We start from the raw sequence: 25,288 nt of genomic DNA on the forward strand, positions 1-25,288 counted from the left end.
GAGGATTGATAGGTAATAGAATTTGTCCGTCTTTCTGTTGTTCAAAAGTTGGAGGTATGGTTAAGGGCATAAAAATTAAAAGTTTGAAAATTGCTAAATTTTCTAAATTTTTATTCAAAAAACTCTTCCTAAATGTACCACAATTATAAAAAAAGAACAATGTTTCACGGAAAAACATTCTCAGTCACTGGAATCTGTTGAAGCGTTCTAGAGTTGTTACCTCATAAAGTGACACTGGTCAGAGTTTTAAAATTTTGCGCTATCAGGAAGTTGAAAACAGGCTTTGGGAGTGAAGGGGTTAACTGAAGTCCTCATGGTGATTGGGTCAAATGGACAGCTCCAATCAGAGCAGACATCACCTGTAGTCCCTGGATTGAATGAACAGGAGTGGACTTGCAGTACCGGTCAGCGGCCACTACATAGTTTACGAAGTTGAACTGTTCATTTGCTGCTAACTAGAGTTAAGCGAGTATCTAACTATTAGGCTATGTGCCCACAGGGAAAGTGTCCTGCGGATATATCCGCAGGAGCTCCCAGAAAACCACAGCACAACTTTATCTGTTTACATGCTGCGGTTTCATTGCGGAATGTCTTGCGGATATGCTGCGGTCATTCTGCATTGAGGATACAGTACCATGGCTTCGCCACTGCATCCTCAATACAAAACAAGTGCTGGAGTGATCGGTGAGTTCATACTTACCTCCATCACGCAGCACTTCACTCTCCGGCTGTGTCTGTCTGCACATTGTCAGAGAAGGTGGGCGGGCCTGAACTAGCTCCAGCTGTCACGTGACCAGAGCTTGTGCAGGCCCCTCCCACCTCCTTCCTGCTCCTGGCTCCACCGCACTCCTCTGCACCGGAGGAAGTGACTCTGGTGTCTGTTATCAAGACAGGTAAGTATGGGACCCTGCAGAGAAATCCACAGGAATAATTGACATGCTGCAGATTTTTCTGCAGGGAAATCGCCATTATTTCTGTTGCGGAAAAAATCACAGCATGGGCACAGCCCTCCCCAAATGCCATAGAAATGGCTGAGGACTCGCTGTACTGCGGATGTTTGAAAAATCCGCTGAATTTCCGCAAAAAAATCGCGGCATATTCCGCGAATTTTCCGCAGCGTGGGCACATAGCCTTACTCATAACGAGTACTGTCTAATACTTGAGTACCGTAAAAAGAAGGGGAGACCCCGCTCACCTGTTCCCGAGATCAAATCCGGACCGTGCACGGAGGAAGAGGTAGGCAGACCTCGGCAGCAGCATAGACAAAATGTAAATCCAACAAACAGGTCCAAAAATAGATTAAAATATACGTGCTTTATTTCATGTTCGTTAAAATAATTCCATCATGAATTCAAGGGAAAATACAGGTAAGAGGACGCGTTTCGAACATTGTGGTTCTTAATTTGTCTCAGACAGATTAAGAACCACAATGTTCGAAACGCGTCCTCTTACCTGTATTTTCCCTTGAATTCATGATGGAATTATTTTAACGAACATGAAATAAAGCACGTATGTTCTATTTTTGGACCTGTTTGCTGGATTTACATTTTGTCTAATACTAGAGTATTCATTTCAAATAGTGTGTGCAATCCAAGTCAATGGGGGAAAACTCGCAAAGTAACGAGTATCCTGAATTCGTCACTATTCGCTACTCGCATGAATAGTGCGGCATTCGGGTTGCTTGTTACTTTGTGAGTTTTCCCCAGTGACTTGCATTGCGAATGCTATTCAGAATGAATACGCGAGTATTAGACAGTACTCATTATGAGTATAGTGAGTACGAATAGTTATGTACTCGCTCAATTCTACTGCTAACATGTCTGCACCAAGAACAGCTGACCAGTGGGGGTGTTAGGTGTCGAACCACATCAATCAGATTTTGATGACGACAGGTCAGATTGCAGAAGTGGAAGGAATTTAGTTATTAGTGTGGATTTTCAGACACCTGTCCACTAAAAAAAAAACCACAAGGGAATTCAATGCTCAAGATAGATGTATGTCCCATCTATTGGATAGGCACTAAATGTTTTAGGCCTTTAAATAATAGCCTGACCTGTAAGCATTCTGTAATGGTTGTTTCGATAATTTGTTTCTTTATTGATATTTTAAATTTCTACCTTGACTGACAACCACTTTACTGATCCTATTGTTTTCTGTTAATAGGAAATGTGTTAACCCAACCGATTGGATACATTGAATCCTGCTTTACTGGGAAAAACGGTACTCCCAGGCAGCCGTCTATTTGCAGTTTGTCACGTGGTTCTTTAAAAATTAGCAAGAAGGTTTTCAATAATCCCGAACATTCACTTATGGGCCTGCAACAGTTTTCCCATGTATGGTGAGTTATTATTGGAATGCAGAGACTTTTTGGGGTATTTAGCTGTTACTGTCACCTGGAAAATCTCAGTAGATAAGGTACTGTAAATACTCGCGTATAAGGCCCTTTGCGCACATTGCGTTTTTTGCCGCGTTTTTGGGTGCAGTTTGTGGCCTTAAACTGCATGCAGTCCTTCCCCCAGCAAAGTCTGAGATTTCAGAAAGACAGCATGTTGCTTCTTTTTTGCCTGCAGTTTTAGGGTATGTGCGCACGCTGCGTTCTGTCAAGTGGAGAAAATAAACGCACCCTCTGACAGACTGGACAACTGTAAACACTGCGTTTGTCAGAAAAAATGCATCCAAAACGCATGTGTTTTGCATGCATTTTTGACAGTGCGGTCCCACGGCAATTCAGCTCTGCTACATGCCCGCTGACGGCAGACAGTCGCGCGATGAGAATGAACTCTGATGAACTTCACTCGACTTTATTGTCATCCCGTTGCTCTGTCTGTGTGTTGCGTCCTGATTAGCGGTCCCCCTTGAAGGACTCACCGGTGACCGCAAATCCCCTGAGTGACTGAAGTGAGCAGCGCGATCAGCGGTGCCGTCACTCAGGTTACTTGTGGCCACAGCTGGAGTCCTCCACCTGAGAGCGGTGGCCGCAGGTAACCTGATTGACGTCATCAATGATCGCACAGCTCACTTCAGTCACTCGGGCGACTTGCTGTCACAGTTGGAGGATCCAGCGGTGGCCGCAGGTAACCTGATTGACGTCATCGCTGATCGCGCGGCTCACTTCAGTTGCAGCATGGACTTGACAGAGCGGTCGTGGTCTGTGGCCGCTCCTGTCAGCTTCATCAAGCAGAGCTGAAAGCGTCATGGGACCTCATGTGGATTACGTCGGACTTGGATGGGTGTTTGGGGGTTAATAAAGTGGTGAAAGAGGGTGTTTTTTTTGTCTTTTATTCCAAATAAAGGATTTTTTGGATGTGTGTTTATTTTCTTTAACTTACAGATTAATCATGGAAGGTATCTCAGGGAGATGCCTGCCATGATTAACCTAGGACTTAGTGGCAGCTATAGGCTGCCATTAACTCCTTATTACCCCGATTGCCACCACACCAGGGCAATTCGGGATAAGCCGAGTAGAGTCCCGGGACGGTCGCGTCTAAGGGTATGTGCGCACGTTGCTTTTTACCTGCTTTTTTGCTGCTTTTTTGCTGCTTTTTCTTCTGCGCTGTTTAATGCCAAAATGGATGTGTTCTTCTATTCAAGCAAAGTCTATGGGAATTTGGGTTTCTTGTTCACACTATGTTGTTCAAAATGCTGCCTTTTTGTGGCAGAACTTTGGTCAAAAACTCAGCTTTTCAAAGAAGCAACATGTCAATTGTTTTTGCCATTTGGGTTTTGCACTGCAAAGCTGAGTTTTTGACCAAAGTTCTGCCACAAAAAGGCAGCATTTTGAACAACATAGTGTGAACAAGAAACCCAAATTCCCATAGACTTTGCTTGAATAGAAGAACACATCCATTTTGGCATTAAACAGCGCAGAAGAAAAAGCAGCAAAAAAGCAAGTAAAAAGCAGGTAAAAAGCAACGTGCGCACATACCCTAATGGATGCGGCAATTCCGGGCGGCTGCTGGCTGATATTGTTAGGCTGGGGGGCTCCCCATAACGTGGAGCTCCCCATCCTGAGAATACCAGCCTTCAGCTGTGTGGCTTTACCATGGCTGGTATCAAAATTGGGGGGGACCGCACGTCGTTTTTTGTTATTTATTTTACTGTACGATATAGACCCGCCCATCGGCGGCTGTGATTGGTTGCAGTTAGACCCACCCTTCCCCCCTGCTGAGTGGCAGCTCTCACTGCAACTAATCATAGGTGCCGGTGGGCGGGGAAAGCAGTTAATACGAGATGGAATAATGAGCGGCCGGCATTTTCAAAAGAGGAAAAGTTGCCGGAGCTTTGTGACAGCCGTGCAGCTCAACGCCAGTGATCGGTGAGTATGAAAGAGAGAGAGACAGAGCGACCGACCAACAGAGAGAGATTGACCGACATCAACAGAGAGCGACTGAAAGACCTGCGTTTTGTCAAAAAAGCATGCGGAACGCAACAAAAATGCAGTAAAACTGTATTTTGGATGCGTTTTGACCCACATCATTGATTTGAGTGGGTGGAGAACGCAGCTACAATGCACAAAAGAAGTGACATGCTGCCTTTTTTTCCGGCATCCAAAATGCTGCGTCTAAAAATGCAGCGTGCGCATTGAATTTTTTATACTTCTCAAAGACTTTGCTGTGTAAGCAGAACGCATGAAATTTGGCAGTGAAACGCTGCAGTTCAAAACGCAGCGTTAACACGGGGAAAAAACGCAACGTGCGCACACAGCCTTAATTGCAGAAAAAAGCAGCATTTCACACTTTTCTGCATTTTTCCCTTCATTTTGCCATTGGCAATGTTGAAAAAAAGCAGGTAAAAACGCGTGTTTTTTAATGCGTTTTTTAGCCAGAGGGTGCGTTTTTGCTCAAAAAACAAAACGTCTGTGTGCGTGCGCACAGCCTTAGCTGAGTTTTTCAGCCCATTTTTTTTTTTTTACTTGTGCTGAAAATGCCCACCTCGGCTTATACTTGAGTGAGGTGACAACAAGAGTATTCTCACCTATCCTCTCTTCTTATGGTGTCCTCTTGCCTGTTTCTTGCAGACCACAGGCACATAGACCCCTCCACGATCGCATCTGATGTACGAAGTTGCAGCTGCTGTCTGCTATAATTGCTTTACTGCAGTTGAATGCTTTGCGGCATTCAACTACAGTATATCAAAGACTGCAGCGGCAGCCCCGTTCACCTGATCCAATCTTGTAGGGGTCTATGTGCCTGTGGTCTGCAAGAAGCACCCCTTGATGATCGCGTCTGGTGCACTGTGCCATTGCTGCAGTCAGCGCTTTACATCAGCTGAATGCTTTGCGGCTCTGCAAATAATTCAAGTGAAGTAAAGCGTTGATGAAAACAGTGGCGGCCCCTGCACAGGCCGCAATCACCGAGGGGTCTATGTGCCTGTGGTCCACAAGAAGCTGGTAAGAGGATACTGCATGAACTGAGGACAGGTTAGAATAATTGTGTATATGAACAGCAGCATAATAGGGGACCAGTTTAAGGACATTACTAAACTATGGGACACATTACTACAGGGCACAAGGATGGGTAAATTAGTACAGGATGGGGAACAAGGATGGGACACATTGCTACAAGGGGGCACAAGGAAGGGACACATTGCTGCAAGGGGGCACAAGGAAGGGACACATTGCTACAAGGGGGCACAAGGAAGGGACACATTGCTACAAGGGGGCACAAGGATGGGACACATTGATGCAAGGGGGCACAAGGAAGGGACACATTGCTACAAGGGGGCACAAGGATGGGACACATTGCTACAAGGGGGCACAAGGATGGGACACATTGCTACAAGGGGGCACAAGGATGGGACACATTGCTACAAGGGGGCACAAGGATGGGACACATTGCTACAAGGGGGCACAAGGATGGGACACATTGCTACAAGGGGGGCACAAGGATGGGACACATTGCTACAAGGGGGCACAAGGATGGGACACATTGATGCAAGGGGGCACAAGGAAGGGACACATTGCTACAAGGGGGCACAAGGATGGGACACATTGCTACAAGGGGGCACAAGGATGGGACACATTGCTATAAGAGTGGGAACCACAAGGGGGGGGGGGAAGATAAGGATGGGAACATTACATTTTATTGATAACTAGTTTTATTTTTGAAATTTACCAGTAGCTGCTGCATTTCCCACTGTACTTGTTTATCTGTCATTCTTGGACATTGGAGGGATCTGTAGTGTGCATGCATGAACATTGTTCCACCCATACACATTCAACGCAGGGCTCAGGTCTCCCATTACAGTGCATATGACCCTCTAGTAAGCATACCTTTTACATATTCTGTTTTCACTTCTATTATTGATGTAAAAAAATAATCAAACAAAATTGTACAGTTTGCTTTAAAGGGAACCTGTCAGGTGCAATATGCACCCAGAAGCAAGAGCAGTTCAGGGTGTATATTGCTAGTCCCTGCCTAACCGTCCCTGTATACACTAGCATAGATAAAGAGATCTTTAGGAAAAGTATTTGTAGAGATTCTTAATTATATGCTAAGAAAGCCAGCGACTAGTTGCAAAAGCGTTAGTCCCCTTGGCTTGTCGGCCCTTATTAGCATGTTAGTGCGTCCCTGTGAGTGTGTTTAACATGCTAATTAATGTGCACCGTCAAAGGCATGGTCGTGATCACCCCTGCTGCCATCGTACCAGACACTAGCGTTCAGCTCAGTGTGCATGATCCCTGGACTTCCGGTCATATGCATTATGAAGCTGGGTGTACGTGTCCCGGCTTCAAACTGATGTAATGCGCATGCCTGGAAGAGTTGGGGACTTCTGATTGTCCGCACTGACTCTATGCCCAGCGTTTTGAGGCTGTTCAACGGACACAGGTACGCTTGTCACTGTCGATGATGACTCTGGGCAGTGGGCATTAAATAGCATGTTACAAGGTCCCTGTGGGTGTGTTAACATGCTAAGGGGGCGGAATGAGCGCAAGAACTACGCCCTTGCGACTAGTCCCTGCCCTCATTAGGATATCCTAATGGATCGTTACAAATACTTTTTCTAACTATCTCTTTATCTATACTACCAAATACAGGGACGGTTAGGCAGGAATTAGCAATATGCACCCAGAACTGCTTGTGGTTCTGGGTGCATATTGCACCTGACAGGTTCCTATGTAGCCCCCGGTGCAGTCTGTGCGCCCCCATTCCTGTGATGTGTATGCCCCCAGCCTCTCCAGACCAAAACAAATCTGGAAAAGCAGTTGTGAGAAGTAACATAATCAATATCACTAAACATCACAGCCGCACCAAAGAGAAGCAACTCCAGCTACCACAGTAGGGGTGAGCTAATTGTTTGATCAAACATAGCAGGGTAATTTTCAAGTTGATGATTTTGTGCGGCCCCTGAAGGTTGGTAGAAAATTACAAATGGCCCCCGGCTGAAAAAAAGTTCCCCATCCCTGTTCTAATGGAACAGGTCGCTTTCTATTACATTGTGGAAATTTCTGCCTGCCCATGATCAAGATCTTGCAAGCAGGGGCCGCAGCAGGGAGTGAGCTGTGTGGGTGGTTCAGAGTTAACTTCTTGGATGCTACAGTCAGTGACTACAGCATCTAAAAAGTTTGACAAAATGCACTCAGTCATGCCATTGGGCCCCCACAACGCGATTGTTGCTTTTGAAACCTGAAGCCTAACAATGGCCTACAGGTTTGCCAACAATTGAAATACTTATAAAAGCATAAAAAGACCAAAATCCTTTATTAAAACACACAAAATAAAAACATAATTGGTATCACTGTAAGGAATTTGACTATGCAACTGTCACAATTTTTATATATTTTTATCTCACACAGTGTAAAAAGTAGTAAAACATAAAAAGATATAAATTGAAAGGCTTTCTCCATGAACGTTCATTTTAAAGTTTGTTTTAATCAATAGATCTTAGAATAATAATAATTTGCACCATTGGATGTATTTAAAAAGGATGTTCCTGTGCTGAGAATCGTATAAATGTGCCCCTGCTATGTACAGTGTAAGGCCGCCTTCACACATCCGTGATTCTGGTATGTAAGACATCTATTTTCATACGTACCGGAGACACGGACCTATGCAGACCCATTAAAATCAATGGGTCTGCGCACCCATTCATGTTTCCTCACAGACTGTGTTCGTGTGGAGCACATGCATGTCCGCGTGTTCCACACGGAGATAAGTCAGTTTTTCTCCGAAAGCACGGGTATCACACAGAGCACTCACTGATGTGATCGTGTGACATGTCATGGAGAAAATACGTGTCTTTGAAATAAAAGGATCTTCCATACTGACCTGTCTCCAGCGCTGCTGTTTCTTGTGGGCCCGCTCATTATGCTTATGCATATTCACTGCACCGCGGACCCAGAAGCAGCAACATGCCGGCGACAGGTGAGTATAGACGTTCCAGCTGTCCGTGTGCTGTGATAGTGAGCACTCCGACAGCACATTCTGAACACAAATACACATACACATGGGCACCCATACCATGAACCGTGAAAAACGTGCGTTTTTATCATGGACGTGTGAAGGGAGCCTAATGGTTGTTTCTGACCGTGCAGGGACTGAACCATACCACATTTCCTGGGCCTGGGCCAGGAAATAATAAAGTGTACAAACATTACTACTTGGGATCGGAAACTATTCTTTCTAGGAGGTAAAATGTTTCTTAAAAATAGGCAGTGAAATGCTTTACCTCACAAAACGAATCAGCTGTGATCACATGCTTTGCCATCTGTATACTTCTTTGCTTCCATCCCTACCCAGGAGCTGTGGTATGATCAGACCATGTCCCTGGAAGGTCAGACACGGCCATTATACAGTACAGAGCTTGGACACGTATATCTCGGCACAGTAACATCTTTCTTTAAACTCATCCACTTGTATAAATTATTATTCTAAGATCTATTGATGATTAAAATCAACTTTGAAATTACCGTAACTTGTTAGTTGGAAATAAACAATTTAAATCCATAATCCTACTGTCCCTCACTGTAAAGTTAACATATCAATTGTGCCACACTCTGAACATTGTTAAAGCATACTGTAAAAGCTACCGTATTTCAGAATTGCTATGTTTTTTGTTAATCTTATCTCGTAACAAATTGGAATTTTTCATCCCTTTTCATTACCGTACATTGTATCCTAAAATGGTATAATGGAAAATTTATAGTTTGTTCGTAATAAAAAAAAAAAAGCCCCCATATGCGTAGTTGCAAACAGAAAAATTTAATTTTTCTTTTTTTTGATACCATATTATAAGGGAAATGCATTTCTAAGTGTTCAGTAAAAGGGCAATGCATTTTTCGTGCTGTTTAGTAAATGTCACAAAAAGCATAACACCAAAAGGTACGTAGTGATGGGTGAGCCAGACCGTAAAAGTCCGGATCTGCACGGTTTAAAACGTACCTGAGTGCCGGGCTCAGTTCTCGGGGAACTCCTGGCAACTCAGGAAATAAAATAAATTAAAAAATAAAATAAGAATCAAGCAAGCGCTCCATACTTAAAGTCGCCAGCGCTGCTGTAACTGCTCCCGGGTCGCTGATTCTACTGGCCGCAGAATATTACTCATCCATATTCACTGCTTCCTACTCCCACCGGCTGTCCTGACATCTGAGATTGGCTGCAGTCAGATGTGCCAGTCTGTGGCTCTATCGTGGTGTAAAACTAAACAAATACATATGCGTAGGTTCCTCCCATATAATGATACCCAGCACAGATAAAGCATATGGCTACAGGCTGCAGCCCCCAGCCGTGCGCTTATCTTGGCTGTGTACCTGAGAAACTGCATGTGGCTTTTTTTTTTTATTAAAATAATTTAAAAAATGATTTGCGGCCCCCCCAATTTTGATACCAGCCATGGTAAAGCCGACAGCTGGGGCTGAAATTCTCAGGCTGTAGAGATACATGTTTTCCCCCCCCCCCACAGACTAAAAATAGCATAGCAGCCTGCCGCCGCCCAGTGTTCCTGCATCCATTAGATGTGACAATCCTGGAAATTTACCCGGCTCAACCTTGGTTGACCTTTTGCGGTAGCAGTCGTGGTAATAAAGGATTAATGGCAGCCCATAGCTGTCTTAGGTTAGGTTAGATTAGGGATTTAGGAATGGAAGTATTCTAAGACCCCCATTACTAATCCTGTAAGTGAAAAGAAATAAACACACACACCCAAAAAAATCCTTTATTTGAAATAAAATATTAAAAATCCCACCCCCCCCTGTCACCAGTTTATTAACCCCCAAAACACCCAGGTCCGACGTAATTCAAACAAGGCACCATGACATTCTAGTTTTGCTACATCTGAAGGCACAGCGAGCAGCCATAGAACATGACCGCCTGCTGTGAACTTCAGGCAGAGACTGGGCCTCAGCAGTAACATCACTCCGGTTATTTGCGGCCACAGCTGGAGGTTCCTACAATACTCCACCTGTGACCATAGGTAACCAGACCTCAGGTGACCTTAGTAAACTCAGAGTTCACAGACCTGCATCTCTTGACAGAAAATATACTTGTTTATTTATTTTTTTTTTTTTTTGCTAAGAGATGCAGATTTGGTGCTGAAATTTCTACAGCTCCTGGCAAAAAAAATCGCGTCACTACCACATGCGGTAGTGATACATGTGTTTTTGTTTTTTTTTTCTAGGAGGTATAGATTGGGTGCATGAATATGGTGTAAAAATGTCCTCACCAAAATTGCATCTCTTGGCCCAAAAAATGCTAAAAACTGTTTTGACTCCTTTTTCTGTGTGTTTTTCTGCCAGGAGGTGGACATTTGGTGCAGACATTTCAGCACCAAATTTGCACCTCCTGGTAGGAAACTGCACTGAAACAGCATCAAAATCTTTTTCTGGCATTTTGGGGCTAAGAGATGCAAATTTGGTGATGAAACTTTTACACCATATTCATGCATCCAAGCTACACCTCCTGTCAGAAAAAGCATCATAACTGCATGTGGTATGATGCGGTAGTGATGCGGTAGTGATACGTTTTTTGTTTGTTTGTTTTTTTTGTTTGCTTGCCAGGAGGTGTAATTGGGTGCAGGAATATGGTGTAAAAATTTCAGCACCACATTTGCATCTCTTGGCAAAAAACCTGCGGTTTGCCAGGAGATGTAGGTCTGTGAGGTCACTGAGTTTACTGAGGTCACAGGTTACCTGCGATCACAGGTGGAGGACTGTGGGAAACTGTGGCTCAGACAGACTCACAACATTCAGTCATGTGCTATGGCCGTTCGCTGTATATTCAGATGTAGCAGAGCTGGAATCATCGTGGAATTTTGTGTGCATTATGTCGGACCTGGGTGTTTTGGGGTTAATAAATTTGGGAGGGTTTTTTTGTATTTTTCACAAATAGATTTTTTGGTGTTTGTGTTTATTTCTTTTCACTTACAGATTCGTAATGGGGGTCTCATTGATTCCTCCCAATACTAATCTAGAGCTTAGTGGCAGCTGTGGGCTGTTAACCCTAATTACCTCATTTGCCATAATTGCCCTGGTGCGGTGGCAATCTGGATGAGCAGGGTAAAATGCCGGGATTGTCATATCTAATGGATGTGACAATCCTGGGTGCCTGCAGGCTGCTATTTGTAGGCTGGGGGCCCAATAAGCATGCATTTCCCCAGCCTGAGAATTACAGCCCCAGCTGTTGGGCATAATCTTGGCTGGGTATCAAAATTGGAGGAACCACAGAACGTGTTTTTGTTTAATTATTTAAATAATTCAAACAAACAAGAAAAAAAACATGCGGTTCCTCTTTTGATACACAGCCATGATAAGAGCAAGGCTGGCGGCTGCAGCCTGCAGTCGTATGCTTTCTGTGTTGGGTATCATGATATAGGGGAACTATTTGCCATTTTTTTTTTATTTTTATTTATTTTATTTTACACCATGATAGAGCTGCAGACATGGTCTGTGATTGAAAGCAGTTAGATGCTGTCATACAGGCTGGGGGCGCGTCTGACTGCAAACAATCACAGACACCAGGACTGCGGGGGGAGGGGGAAGCAGTGAATATGGATGAGCAGTAATGAGTGGCCCCTGGAAGCCGTTACAGCGTGCCGGGTACTTGGTAAATATAACGCGCTTGCTCTAATCCCTCTATCCCTTCTACCACCATCTTTAAGCACTGGATTCTGGCCCACATAGACTTGTATGGGGACTGGCGTCGCCATATTTCCGGGTTAAATTCTGGGCCGGAACCGGGTTGCTTTTTTTTTTATAAATCCAGTTAGACCTGCAGATCCTGGTAACGTGCGAGTCCGCCCATCACAAAAGGTATGACTTTCAGAAGCAACGAAAAAAATTGCTGTGACCTAATGTCCCCAAATAGTCCAGTCTATAATGGGGTTGTCCAGTCTAAAATTGAGTTGGCAGTCACTCTATGCGACTGCAGAATTGTTAATCCTCCGAACGCTCGCAGTTCGCACTATGAGGATTATCTGGTGTCAGAGCCAGATTGTGTTGAGCAAGGCCTCTTCCATCTATATGTGTTCTGGCTGGGAGTATAAAGATCTCATTCATGTGGCCACGTGAGTGACGTTCACCGCTCTGACACCAGAGATTCCTCATAACGCACCATGTCTGTGATGTAAGGATTCACAAGTCTGCAGTCAGAGAGGAAATTCTTTTCTAATGCAATTAATTTTATAAGTACATATTGTTAATATTAGAGATGCATAGAGAAACTCTTTAATCTAATATATATATATATATATATATATATATATTATATATATATATATATATATATATATATATATATATATATATATATATATATATATATATATATATATATATATATATAGAGATGTTGTTGTGTGTAGTTACCAAGTGTTTGTGTAGGCGCTGTACATGTTCTGGGTGTGACGGGGGGTGAGAGCGGTGTTGTATGTGTGTTGCGTGTGTTGCTTTGTTTGTGGAGCGCTGTGTGTGTGTAGCGTTGTGTGTGTGTTGCGCGGTTTGTGTGTGTGTGGTGTGTTTTGGGGGGAGGTATGTTTTGTGCAATGTGTGTGTTGTGCGGTATGTGCGTATATTTGTGTGTGCCGCGGTGTTTGTGTGTTGGGTGTCTGTGTAGGGCAGTTGTTTGTGGTTCCCAGTGTGTGTGTGTGTGTGTGTGTGGTGTGTGTGTGTGTGTGTGTGTGTGTGTGTGTGTGTGTGCGCATCAGCCTCTCTTCTCTCAGCCTCCCTCTCCCAGCCTCCCCAAGCATCAGCCTCCACCAGCATCAGCCTCTCTCCTTCCAGCCTTCCCCAGCATCAGCCTCCGCCAGCATCAGCCTCTCTCCTTCCAGCCTCCTCCAGCATCAGCCTCCCTCTCCCAGCCTTCCCCAGGATCAGCCTCTCTCCTCCCAGCCTTCCCCAGCATCAGCTTTCCCCTCCCAGCCTCCCTCAGCATCAGCCTTCCCCAGCATCAGCCTCTCTCCTTCCAGCCTCCCCCAGCATCAGCCTCTCTCCTTCCAGCCTCCCTCAGCATCAGCCTCCTCTTCCCAGCCTTCCCCAGGATTAGCCTCTCTCCTCCCAGCCTCCTTCCTCCCAGCCTCCCCCTCCCAGCCTCCCTCAGCATCAGCCTTCCGCTCCCAGTCTCCCCCAGCATCAGTCTCCCCCAGCATCAGTCTCCCCCAGCATCAGTCTCCCCCAGCATCAGTCTCCCCCAGCATCAGTCTCCCCCAGCATCAGTCTCCCCCAGCATCAGTCTCCCCCAGCATCAGCCTCCCCAAGCATCAGCCTCCACCAGCATCAGCCTCTCTCCTTCCAGCCTCCCCCAGCATCAGCCTCTCTCCTTCCAGCCTCCCTCAGCATCAGCCTCCCGTTCCCAGCCTTCCCCAGGATCAGCCTCTCTCCTCCCAGCCTCCTTCCTCCCAGCCTCCCTCAGCATCAGCCTTCCCCTCCCAGTCTCCCCCAGCATCAGCCTCCCCAAGCATCAGCCTCCACCAGCATTAGCCTCTCTCCTTCCAGCCTCCCCCAGCATCAGCCTCCACCAGCATCAGCCTCCCTCGTCCCAGCCTCCCCCAGCATCAGCCTCCCCCAGCATCAGCCTCTCTCCTCCCAGCCTTCCCCATGATCAGCCTCTCTGCTCCCAGCCTCCTCCAGCACGCCGTGCTCCTCTGCCGACACTCACACACCCGATCGCATCCACTCGCACACACCCGATCGCATCCACTCGCACACACCCGATCGCATCCACTCGCACACACCCGATCGCATCCACTCGCACACACCCGACCGCATCCACTCGCACACACCCGACCGCATCCACTCGCACACACCCGACCGCATCCACTCGCACACACCCGACCGCATCCACTCGCACACACCCGACCGCATCCACTCGCACACACCCGACCGCATCCACTCGCACACACCCGATCGCATCCACTCGCACACACCCGATCGCATCCACTCGCACACACCCGATCGCATCCACTCGCACACACCCGATCGCATCCACTCGCACACACCCGATCGCATCCACTCGCACACACCCGATCGCATCCACTCGCACACACCCGATCGCATCCACTCGCACACACCCGATCGCATCCACTCGCACACACCCGATCGCATCCACTCGCACACACCCGATCGCATCCACTCGCACACACCCGATCGCATCCACTCGCACACACCCGATCGCATCCACTCGCACACACCCGATCGCATCCACTCGCACACACCCGATCGCATCCACTCGCACACACCCGATCGCATCCACTCGCACACACCCGATCGCATCCACTCGCACACACCCGATCGCATCCACTCGCACACACCCGATCGCATCCACTCGCACACACCCGATCGCATCCACTCGCACACACCCGATCGCATCCACTCGCACACACCCGATCGCATCCACTCGCACACACCCGATCGCATCCACTCGCACACACCCGATCGCATCCACTCGCACACACCCGATCGCATCCACTCGCACACACCCGATCGCATCCACTCACACGCACACACCCGATCGCATCCACTCACACGCACACACCCGATCGCATCCACTCACACACACACACCCGATCGCATCCACTCACACACACACACCCGATCGCATCCACTCACACACACAGACACTGACGATATCGCACTTAGGCGCTCATACTCACAACATCAGGAGATATCACATGCCTCTGGCCATGTGATCTTCCGTCAGGTCCTGGAAGATCACAACAGCACAGTATCGAGGCCGAGAAGCAAGCGATATCCCAGGATGTTGTGAGTATGTGGATGCGATGTGAGGTGTGTGTGTGAGAGTGAGTGTGTGAGGTGCGTGTGTGAGAGTGAGTGTGATCTGATGTGTGTGTATGTTTGTGTGTGTGCGTGTGGATCTTCCGCCGCAGCAGGACCTTGATGCGCTTGTAACCATGCGAGCATGGTTACCAACGTATCCACACCACTCCCGTGCGAGCGGGGGCCGGGGAGCGGGGGCCGGGGGGGGGGGGGGGGAGTACAGTACTCACCTCCGTGACAGCCGTGTCAGTTCGGGGAATGCGCGGGGGGGGGGGCTGGGGGAAGAGTACCGTACTCACCTCCGTGACAGCCGTGTCAGTTCGGGAAATGCGCGGGGGAGGGAGGGGGCGGGGCCAGAGCTAGCGTGCATTGCGTGAGGGGGGCGGCGCGTGGCGTGGCCGAATTGCCAATGCCTGCAGGGTGCCGGGGCGAGAGGCCAATCTGTGGGGGGGGCGGAGCCTGGGCGAGCGGCTGGCCAATCCGTGTGGGGGCGCAGCCTGGGCAAGCGGCCAATCCGTGTGGGGGGGCGGGGCCATGGCGAGCCCAGCGGCCAATCAGCTTTGTGTCACCGTAAGGACACAATTTCGGAGCATGACAGACAGACAGACAGAATAAGGCAATATATATATATATATATATATATATATATATATATATATATATATATATATATATATATATATATATATATATATATATATATATATATATATATATATATATATATATATATATATATATATATAATATTATAATATATGTGTCTGCTAAAGGAATCCGCACCGTCGCATTTACAATCACGAAATTTTGCACAGACTCCTCATGTGACTCAGGGAACGTCATAGACTATGTTCTGACGGGAAAATTTAACCCCGCCCTTTACAGTTAATCACCAAAATCCTGCCTCCATTAAACTGAATAGAGGTGGGAGCTACAAGCTATTAATAGCAACTGCCAGTGGTTGCTATAGGAACAAAATAAACTGTTCACTAAACTAACTGTTAATAAGATGTCAGTGGTGAGACGGATAGAGACAGACAGAGAGACAGACGTGGAAAGAGACAGACTGAGACGGCCGGGGCAAGGAGACAAGGAGACAGTTACAATCCTGAGCAACGCCCGGGTACTACAGCTAGTACATGATAAATTGACTATTGGTCATCCTTGTGCATTTTAAATTTTTTTTTTTTGTTTGTTTGTTTGCTAGGTTAGAAGCAGATTCCCTGTTATTGGCAAAATAAAAACTATTTCTTGTTCGTAGTGATGAGCGACCGGCTGATCCCCGTGATCCGGTTTCTAAAATCCAGTTCTGGAACAGATTCTGGTCCCCATATAAGTCTATGGGGACTAGAATCCGGCGATTAAAAATGGTGGTAGAAAGAATAGGTGGATGGGGAGCAAGCTCGCTGTACTTACAGAGGCTCTGGCGTGGCTGTACGCTGCTCCCAGGCTGCACATTCACTTTCTTGGACGCTAATTACTGCTCATCCATATGCTCTGCTTTCCCTGCCCACTGGCGCCTGTGATTAGTTGCAGTCAGACGCACCCCCACCCTGACTGGCAGCATGTCAGCTGACTGCAACCAAACACAGGCGCCAGAAAGGCCGGAGGGCGGGGAAAGCAGTGCAACAGTTTGCGGGTCAGTATTATGGTATTAAAATAAATTCTAAAAATAAAACCATTGGCGTAGGGTCCCTCGTATTATGATACCCAGCATAGATAAAGCCCACGGCTGCAGTCCCCATCCCTGCGCCTATATTGGCCGTGTATCAAAATAAGAGGGACCGCATGTGGCTTCTCTTGTTTGTTTTTTTTTTTTCTATTTCAATAAATTAAAAAAAATTGTCATGAGGTCCCCCAATTTAGATAACTAGCCATGAAAAAGCCCAACAGCTGGGGGCTGGTATTCTCTGCCTGGGGAGTCCTATGGTTATTAGGTCGCCCCTCCAGGCTAAGAATAGCAGCCTAAGTAAAAAGAAGTAGACACAAACACTGAGAAAAATCCTTTTTCTTTGTCGCTCCATTGGGAGACCCAGACAATTGGGTGTATAGCTTCTGCCTCCGGAGGCCACACAAAGTATTACACTTTAAAAGTGTAACCCATCCCCTCTGCCTATACACGCTCCCGTGCATCACGGGCTCCTCAGTTCATGTTCAAGACCGATGGGTGAGAGACATTCTGTCTCACGGTTACGGGATAGAGTTCAGCTCTCGTCCTCAGACTCGTTTCTTCAGAACCTCTCCGCCCCCCCGCTCGGGCCGACGCATTTTTTCAGGCAGTGGACGCTCTGAAGACAGAAGGAGTTGTGATCCCTGTTCCCCCTCAGGAACATGGTCGCGGCTTTTACTCCACCTTGTTCGTGGTGCCAAAGAAGGACGGATCATTCCGTCCCGTTCTGGACCTCAAACTGCTCAACAGACATGTGAGCACCAGACGGTTTCGGATGGAATCTCTCCGCTCGGTCATCGCCTCGATGTCACAAGGAGACTTCCTAGCATCGATCGACATCAAAGATGCTTATCTCCATGTGCCGATCGCACCCGAACATCAACGCTTCTTGCGTTTCGCCATCGGGGACGAACACCTTCAGTTCGTGGCATTGCCTTTCGGCCTGGCGACAGCCTCACGGGTGTTCACCAAAGTCATGGCATCCGTTGTGGTGGTCCTACACTCTCAGGGCCACTCGGTGATTCCCTACTTAGACGATCTCCTAGTCAGGGCACCTTCTCGGGTGGCGTGTCAACACAGCCTTACAGTCGCTCTGGCGACTCTCCAGCAGTTCGGGTGGATAATCAACTTCCCAAAATCCAAGTTGACACCGACCCAATCACTGACTTACCTCGGGATGGAGTTTCATACACAGTCAGCGGTAGTCAAGCTACCGCTGGACAAACAGCTTTCTCTGCAGGCAGGGGTGCAATCTCTTCTTCGGGGTCAGTCAATACCCCTTGAGGCGCCTCATGCACTTCCTGGGGAAGATGGTGGCAGCGATGGAGGCAGTGCCGTTCGCGCAATTCCATCTGCGGCCACTCCAATGGGACATTCTCCGCAAATGGGACAGGAGGTCGACTTCCCTCGACAGGAACGTCTCTGTCCCTTGCAACCAAGACGTCTCTTCAGTGGTGGCTCCTTCCCAATTCTCTATCGCAAGGAAAATCCTTCCTACCCCCAACCTGGGCTGTGGTCACCACGGACGCGAGCCTGTCAGGGTGGGGAGCGGTTTTCCTCCACCACAGGGCTCAGGGAACCTGGACTCCGGTAGAGTCCTCCCTTCAGATCAATGTTCTGGAGATAAGGGCAGTGTATCTAGCCTTATTGGCTTTCCATCAGTGGCTGGAGGGCAGACAGATCCGTATACAGTCGGACAACGCCACTGCCGTCGCATACATCAACCATCAGGGCGGCACGCGCAGTCGTCAGGCCTTCCAGGAAGTCAGGCGGATTCTGCAGTGGGTGGAAGCCACAGCCTCCACGATCTCTGCAGTTTACATCCCGGGCGTAGAAAACTGGGAAGCAGATTTTCTCAGTCGTCAGGGCATGGACGCGGGGGAATGGTCGCTTCACCCAGACGTGTTTCGAGAGATCTGTCGCCGCTGGGGAACGCCGGACGTCGATCTCATGGCGTCACGACACAACAACAAGGTCCCGGCCTTCATGGCACGGTCTCAGGATCACAGAGCTCTGGCGGCGGACGCATTAGTTCAGGATTGGTCGCAGTTTCGACTGCCTTATGTATTTCCTCCTCTGGCGATGCTGCCCAGATTGTTACGCAAGATCAGGTCCGACTGTCGTCGCGCCATTCTCGTCGCTCCAGATTGGCCGAGGCGATCGTGGTACCCGGATCTGTGGCATCTCACGGTGGGTCAACCGTGGGCGCTTCCAGACCGCCCAGACTTGCTGTCACAAGGGCCGTTTTTCCATCTGAATTCTGTGGCCCTCAACCTGACTGTGTGGCCATTGAGTCCTGGCTCCTAGCGTCTTCAGGATTATCTCAGGATGTCATTGCCACTGAGACAGGCCAGGAAACCAACGTCCGCCAAGATCTATTACAGATCTTGGCGGATCTTCTTATCCTGGTGCTCTGATAATGGTTTTTCTCCCTGGCCGTTTGCCTTACCCACTTTTCTTTCATTCCTTCAATCCGGAATGGACAAGGGTTTGTCACTTGGCTCTCTCAAGGGACAAGTATCGGCGCTCTCCGTATTTTTTCAAAAGCGCCTGGCCAGGCTTCCGCAGGTCCGCACGTTCCTGCAGGGAGTTTGCCACATAGTCCCACCTTACAAGCGTCCGCTGGAACCCTGGGACCTTAACAGGGTGCTAACGGCTCTTCAGAAACCACCTTTCGAGCCGCTGCGGGATGTCTCTTTATCACGTCTTTCGCAGAAGGTGGCATTTCTAGTGGCAGTTACATCACTCCGAAGAGTGTCGGAGCTTGCAGCGCTGTCATGCAAAGCCCCCTTCCTGGTTTTTCACCAGGATAAGGTGGTTCTGCGTCCTGTCCCGGAATTTCTCCCTAAGGTGGTATCTCCTTTTCATCTCAATCAGGATATCTCCTTACCTTCATTTTGCCCTAATCCAATTCACCAATGCGAAAAGGATTTGCACTCATTAGATCTGGTGAGGGCACTCCGGTTCTACGTGTCTCGCACGGCGCCCCTGCGCCGTTCAGATGCGCTCTTTGTCCTTGTCGCTGGCCAGCGTAGGGGTTCGCAGGCTTCCAAGTCAACCTTGGCTCGGTGGATCAAGGAACCGATTCTTGAAGCCTACCGTTCTTCTGGGCTTCCGCTTCCTTCAGGGCTGAAAGCCATTCTACCAGAGCCGTGGGTGCGTCCTGGGCATTGCGGCACCGGGCTACGGCTCAGCAGGTGTGTCAGGCAGCTACCTGGTCTAGTCTGCACACTTTCACGAAACACTATCAGGTGCATTCCTATGCTTCGGCAGACGCCAGTCTAGGTAGGCGAGTCCTTCAGGCGGCGGTTGCCCACCTGTAAGAGGGGGCCGTTTCGGCTCTTTTTATCGAGGTATTCTTTTACCCACCCAGGGACTGCTTTTGGACATCCCAATTGTCTGGGTCTCCCAATGGAGCGACAAAGAAGAAGGGAATTTTGTTTACTTACCGTAAATTCCTTTTCTTCTAGCTCCTATTGGGAGACCCAGCACCCGCCCCTGTGCCCTTCGGGCTGGTTGTTCTTTTGTGTACACATGTTGTTCATGTTGAATTGTTCTTTTGGTTCATGGTTTTCAGTTCTCCGAACATCCTTCGGATTGAATTTACCTTAGACCAGGGGTCGGGAACCTATGGCTCGCGAGCCAGATATGGCTCTTTTGATGGCCGTATCTGCCTCGCAGACAGGGCTCCTACCTGTCTATGGGAAGGATCAGGGCCGGCGCCAGCACCCGGCTACTCAGGGTGCCCCGGTGGCCGCGCTGTCACCGCCCCCCGCCGAGGATCGAGCTTTCAATTGCATCGGCATCGCAGGTGCCGATACAATTGAGAGCAATGATGAGAGAGTGAGCGGCGCGCTCCCTCTCTTATCATTCTCCCCGCTGTGACTGTCGGCGTTCTTCTGACAGCTCTGCAGCGAGCGCGGTGACGTCATCACTGCGCGCCTGCTGAGAGGTCAGCGAGCGACAGCAATGGACAATGTGCCGAGGAGACCGGATCAGCGGGGGAACGAGAAGTGAGCCGCCCCTCTACTGACACTGGGCTCCCCTGACTCACAGGCCGGCCACTACACAGCGGCACTAGTACACATAGGGGCCCGGCAGCCGCTCTGCGTCTATGTGTAGTGCTGCTGTGTAGTGGCCGAACTGTGAGTCAGGGGAGCCCAGTGTCAGTAGAGGGGCCCCTGACCTGGAGAGGCCACCAGCCGTGTCTGTGGCTGCAGGAGTGCTAGTCCTGACCTGCACAGCAGACGGAATCTCCATCCTGCAGGACCTGCGATGATGTCACGCCCATGTGACTGTGTGGGAGGAGACACAGGATGCCGGGCAGAAAGCAAAGATACTGAATCCTGAAGGAGATTTGGACACATGACTGGTAATAAGAAAAGAGGGGACATGAGGGTGAGGGGGGCTGCAGGGTGAGGGGCATATGAGGGCTGCAGATTGTGACAGAAGCATGTGAAGGGGTGCAGAGTGTTTGAGAGGGGTAAGTTGGGGTACAGGCAGGGTGAGATATGTGAGCAGGGTGTGTGAGATATGGGGGTGTATTGTGTGTGATATGGGGGGTGCAGGCTGTATGGGAAGCAGGGTATGTGACATATGGGGGTGTAGTGTGTGGGATATGGGGAGCAGTGTGTGTGTGTGTGTGTGTGTGTGTGTGTGTGTGTGTGTGTGTGTGTGTGTGATATGGGGGGTGCAGGCTGTATGGGAAGCAGGGTGTGAGAGATATGGGGGTGTAGGCTGTATGGGAAGCAGGGTGTGTGAGATATGGGGGTGTAGTGTGTGGGATATGGGGGGTGCAGGCTGTATGGGGAGCAGGGTATGCGACATATGGGGGTGTAGTGTGTGGGATATGGGGGGTGCAGGCTGTATGGGGAGCAGTGTGTGTGTGTGTGATATGGGGGGGTGCAGGCTGTATGGGAAGCAGGGTATGTGACATATGGGGGTGTAGTGTGTGAGATCTGGGGGGTGCAGGCTGTATGGGAAGCAGTGTGTGTGTGTGTGTGTGTGTGGGATATGGGGGGTGCAGGCTGTATGGGGAGCAGTGTGTGTGTGTGATATGGGGGGTGCAGGCTGTATGGGAAGCAGGGTGTCTGGGCCACTGACAGATACAATTGCTCCAGCGGTCACTTAGTACACAAAGGAGTGTTCCTCTCTGCTGCACTAAGCCACCGCTGGACCTAAACAATAATTCGCTGTAAAATAATAAAATAGATAATTGACATAACTGACAATGCGTTGTGTGACATGTCCAATATTCCAGCTTCTTTCTTCTGCGAATGCCTCAAAGCTGGCATTCTCTCAACATCAGGTGGGAAGAATGCCAGCTTCCAGTCATGCGCAGGAAAAAGAAGCAGCCAGACTGCTGGACTGATGTCATGCATCGCAAGTTCACAATGTAAGTTATTTATTTGATTTTTTTTTACTGCTAATTACCATTGTTTCAGTCCAGTTGTGGCTTTATACAGCAGGGAGGAGCATTCTTTGCTGTACTAATTGAACATTGGAGCGATTGATCTGTCAATGGCCCTTTAAACATATTGTACGGCTCTCGCGGAATTATATTTCAAAATATGTGGCGTTTACGGCTCTCTTAGCCAAAAAGGTTCCTGACCCCTGCCTTAGACCAATTTATAAGTTTTCCTCCTTCCTGCTTTTGCACCAAAACTGAGGAGCCCGTGATGCACGGGAGGGTGTATAGGCAGAGGGGACGGGTTACACTTTTAAAGTGTAATACTTTGTGTGGCCTCCGGAGGCAGAAGCTATACACCCAATTGTCTGGGTCTCCCAATAGGAGCTAGAAGAAAAGGAATTTACGGTAAGTAAACAAAATTCCCTTCATTTGGAATAAAATACAAAAAATCACCCTCTTTCACCGCTTTATTAACTCTAAAACACCCCTGCAGGTCCAACGTAATCCACATGTGGTCCCACGACAATCCTGGCTTTGCTACATCTCAGCTTTCTATTAATACACAGTGCCCGCCATGACTGCAAGCGGAGACTGAGCTGCGATGACATCACTCTGGTATATATATATATATATAAAATTTCTTGAGAGTTTGATCCGGATCAAACACCCGGGAGCGGCACCTTTGAAACCGCACGGGTCTGAACTTTTACAGTCTGGGTCCACCCATTACTACTTGTTAGAGCATTTTGACATATCTGTTTTATAGAAAATGTGTATGATTTTGTTTTCTTACAGTAATGTATTACATTTTTAAATCTTAGGATTTTGTTCATTTTTCATAAGAATGGGCATTTAAGTTGCAAGGCAAAAGTCCAGCCACCGAGACTTAATGGAGCAAAGACTGGTGTATTCTCCACAAGAAGTCCTCATCGGCCCAATGCAATTGGCCTTACATTGGCTAAACTGGATAAAGTAGAAGGTAATGCTAATTTACTTTAGTTTTGTGTCCTTTTATCATTTAAAGGGGGCCAATCACCTGATCAAAAGTGGACAGCTTTTTTTTTTCATAATATACTCACTGCTCCACTGAATATTCTATTTTTTTTACGGTATTAGAGATATGATCTCTTCCATATGGTGCTAAGTTTTCTGGTCTTTATTAAGGGAGCGTTGCTTACAGATCTGAGAAAGTGTCTTTAGGCTGCATCAGCCACACTCCCTTTTTAAAGCCCATAAAACTTAACACTAGATAAAAAAACCTACATTTTTGCAACCATATGGTGGAATTAAAGGGTCCCTCTGTCAGGAGTTTTTCCTATGGAATCTTGAAAGCTACTTGATGTAGGGGCAGAGAGCCTGATTCCTGCAATGTATCACTTACTAAGCTGCTTAGTGTAGTTTTTATACAATCCCTGTTTTCCATGCTGTAGATATAGTGGTGGTCAGAATGCTGAACCTTGTATAACTCCACCCACACCACTGATTAGTAGCTTTTTACATACACTGCATTGTCATGAAGCTGCCAATCGGTGGTGGGGGCAGGGTTACACAGATTGGCAGATCTGACTTAAAACCTAGTCCCAGGGGCGGACACTGATAGTTTGGGGCCCCTATGCAAGAAATTGTACCTGGGCTCCCCTGGACTGGTCTTCTGGTCAGATGCTGTTCCATCAGCAGTCATTTTATCCCTAATGAGAGGTTTAAGTAACAGAGGACGCTGTGAATGACAAAAATAATGAAAATACGCTATATAAGACATGGTGCTATACATAACTAGAGAGGACACTATATAATAAGGGACAGCGCCATACAAAACTAGCGAGGATGCGAATAAGGAGACACTATATGTAATTAAGATGGTGCTTTACATCGTGAGTAAACTAAATACTAATGGATGGTGTTATACATAATAATCAAAGTGAGGAGGTGCTCCGGCACAAAACGTCCATGCAGACAAAATTGTTAGGCTATGTGCGCATGTTGCGTAAATTCATGCAGTTACGCTGCGCTTTGCAGCGCAGCGTAACTGCATGCGTCCTGCGTCCCCTGCACAGTCTATGGAGATTGTGCAGGGGCCGTGCGCACGTGGCGTCTCAGAGCGCAGCGCTTCGGCTACTGCCGAAGCGCTGCGCAAAAAGAAGTGACATGTCACTTCTTTCCTGCGCTTTGCCGGCAGCTCCTGCTCTGTCTATGGCAGGAGCTGCAGGCAGAGCGCATGGAATCGGCGCTCACTACGGACATTTCTGCAGCGATCTAAAGCGCACGTGTGATCTTCAGATCGCTGCAGAAATTTCTGCAGGCTAGTACGCAACGTGCGCACATAGCCTTAGAGATTAAAAAAACATCTTTAATTCCTAATAGTTAAAAAACATGGTGAGGATAAAATTTCCTATGATTGACGCGTTTCAGACGCTGGGTCTTTAGTCATAATCATCAAAGACCAAAGACCCAAAAAAAAGCAACCCATATATAAACTGCGCTGTCACTGTGCTAATTACGGCGGTGACAAGTTAATGGGGCGTTGGTCCTCTATCTGTGCTATCATGCCCCTGTGGGCGTGATAACATGATTTCCACAAGCCAGCATCACTGCAGGTCCTGGAAATATTGCACTTGTCCGCGGCTGTGTTCACTCACATTAAATCTCATCTGAAGTACATGTCCCGACTTCAGAGAGGCGCACTGAGCATGATCAGAAGTGCAGAAGCTGTATCTCCGATCATGTGCACTGCGCCTTGCTGAAGCTGGGACGCATACACTTGACTTCTGATGAAATTCAATGGGAGTGGACACAGCAGCGCCCATGTGCAAGAGTTCCAGGAGCTGTGGTGACGCCAGCTCATGGAAATCATGTTATGACGCCATAGGGGCATGATAGTATGGAAAGAGGGACGACTAATCAAGGCCCCTATTGTGCCCTACTCAGTCTATTACAAAAAAAAAAAGTCACCGCTCACCTCTCCGTACGGCTCCGCCACTGCACTGTTTCTTCTCCTGCCGGGAAC

General features: G+C 48.0%; 1 protein-coding gene across 1 annotated transcript in view; it reads left to right on the forward strand.

Moving 5' to 3' along the window:
- The window catches only part of TRMO (tRNA methyltransferase O), a 60,760-nt gene that overhangs the window by 27,277 nt on the left and 8,195 nt on the right, over positions 1 to 25,288 (forward strand). The window contains exons 3-4 of the mRNA XM_075338817.1: positions 2,164 to 2,338; positions 23,106 to 23,263. Of these exons, the coding sequence (XP_075194932.1) occupies positions 2,164 to 2,338; positions 23,106 to 23,263 (333 nt within the window). The remainder of the gene's footprint in view (positions 1 to 2,163; positions 2,339 to 23,105; positions 23,264 to 25,288) is intronic.

This window comes from Anomaloglossus baeobatrachus, chromosome 1 (genome assembly GCF_048569485.1).
Source record: "Anomaloglossus baeobatrachus isolate aAnoBae1 chromosome 1, aAnoBae1.hap1, whole genome shotgun sequence".
NCBI classification, from domain to species: Eukaryota; Metazoa; Chordata; class Amphibia; order Anura; family Aromobatidae; genus Anomaloglossus; species Anomaloglossus baeobatrachus.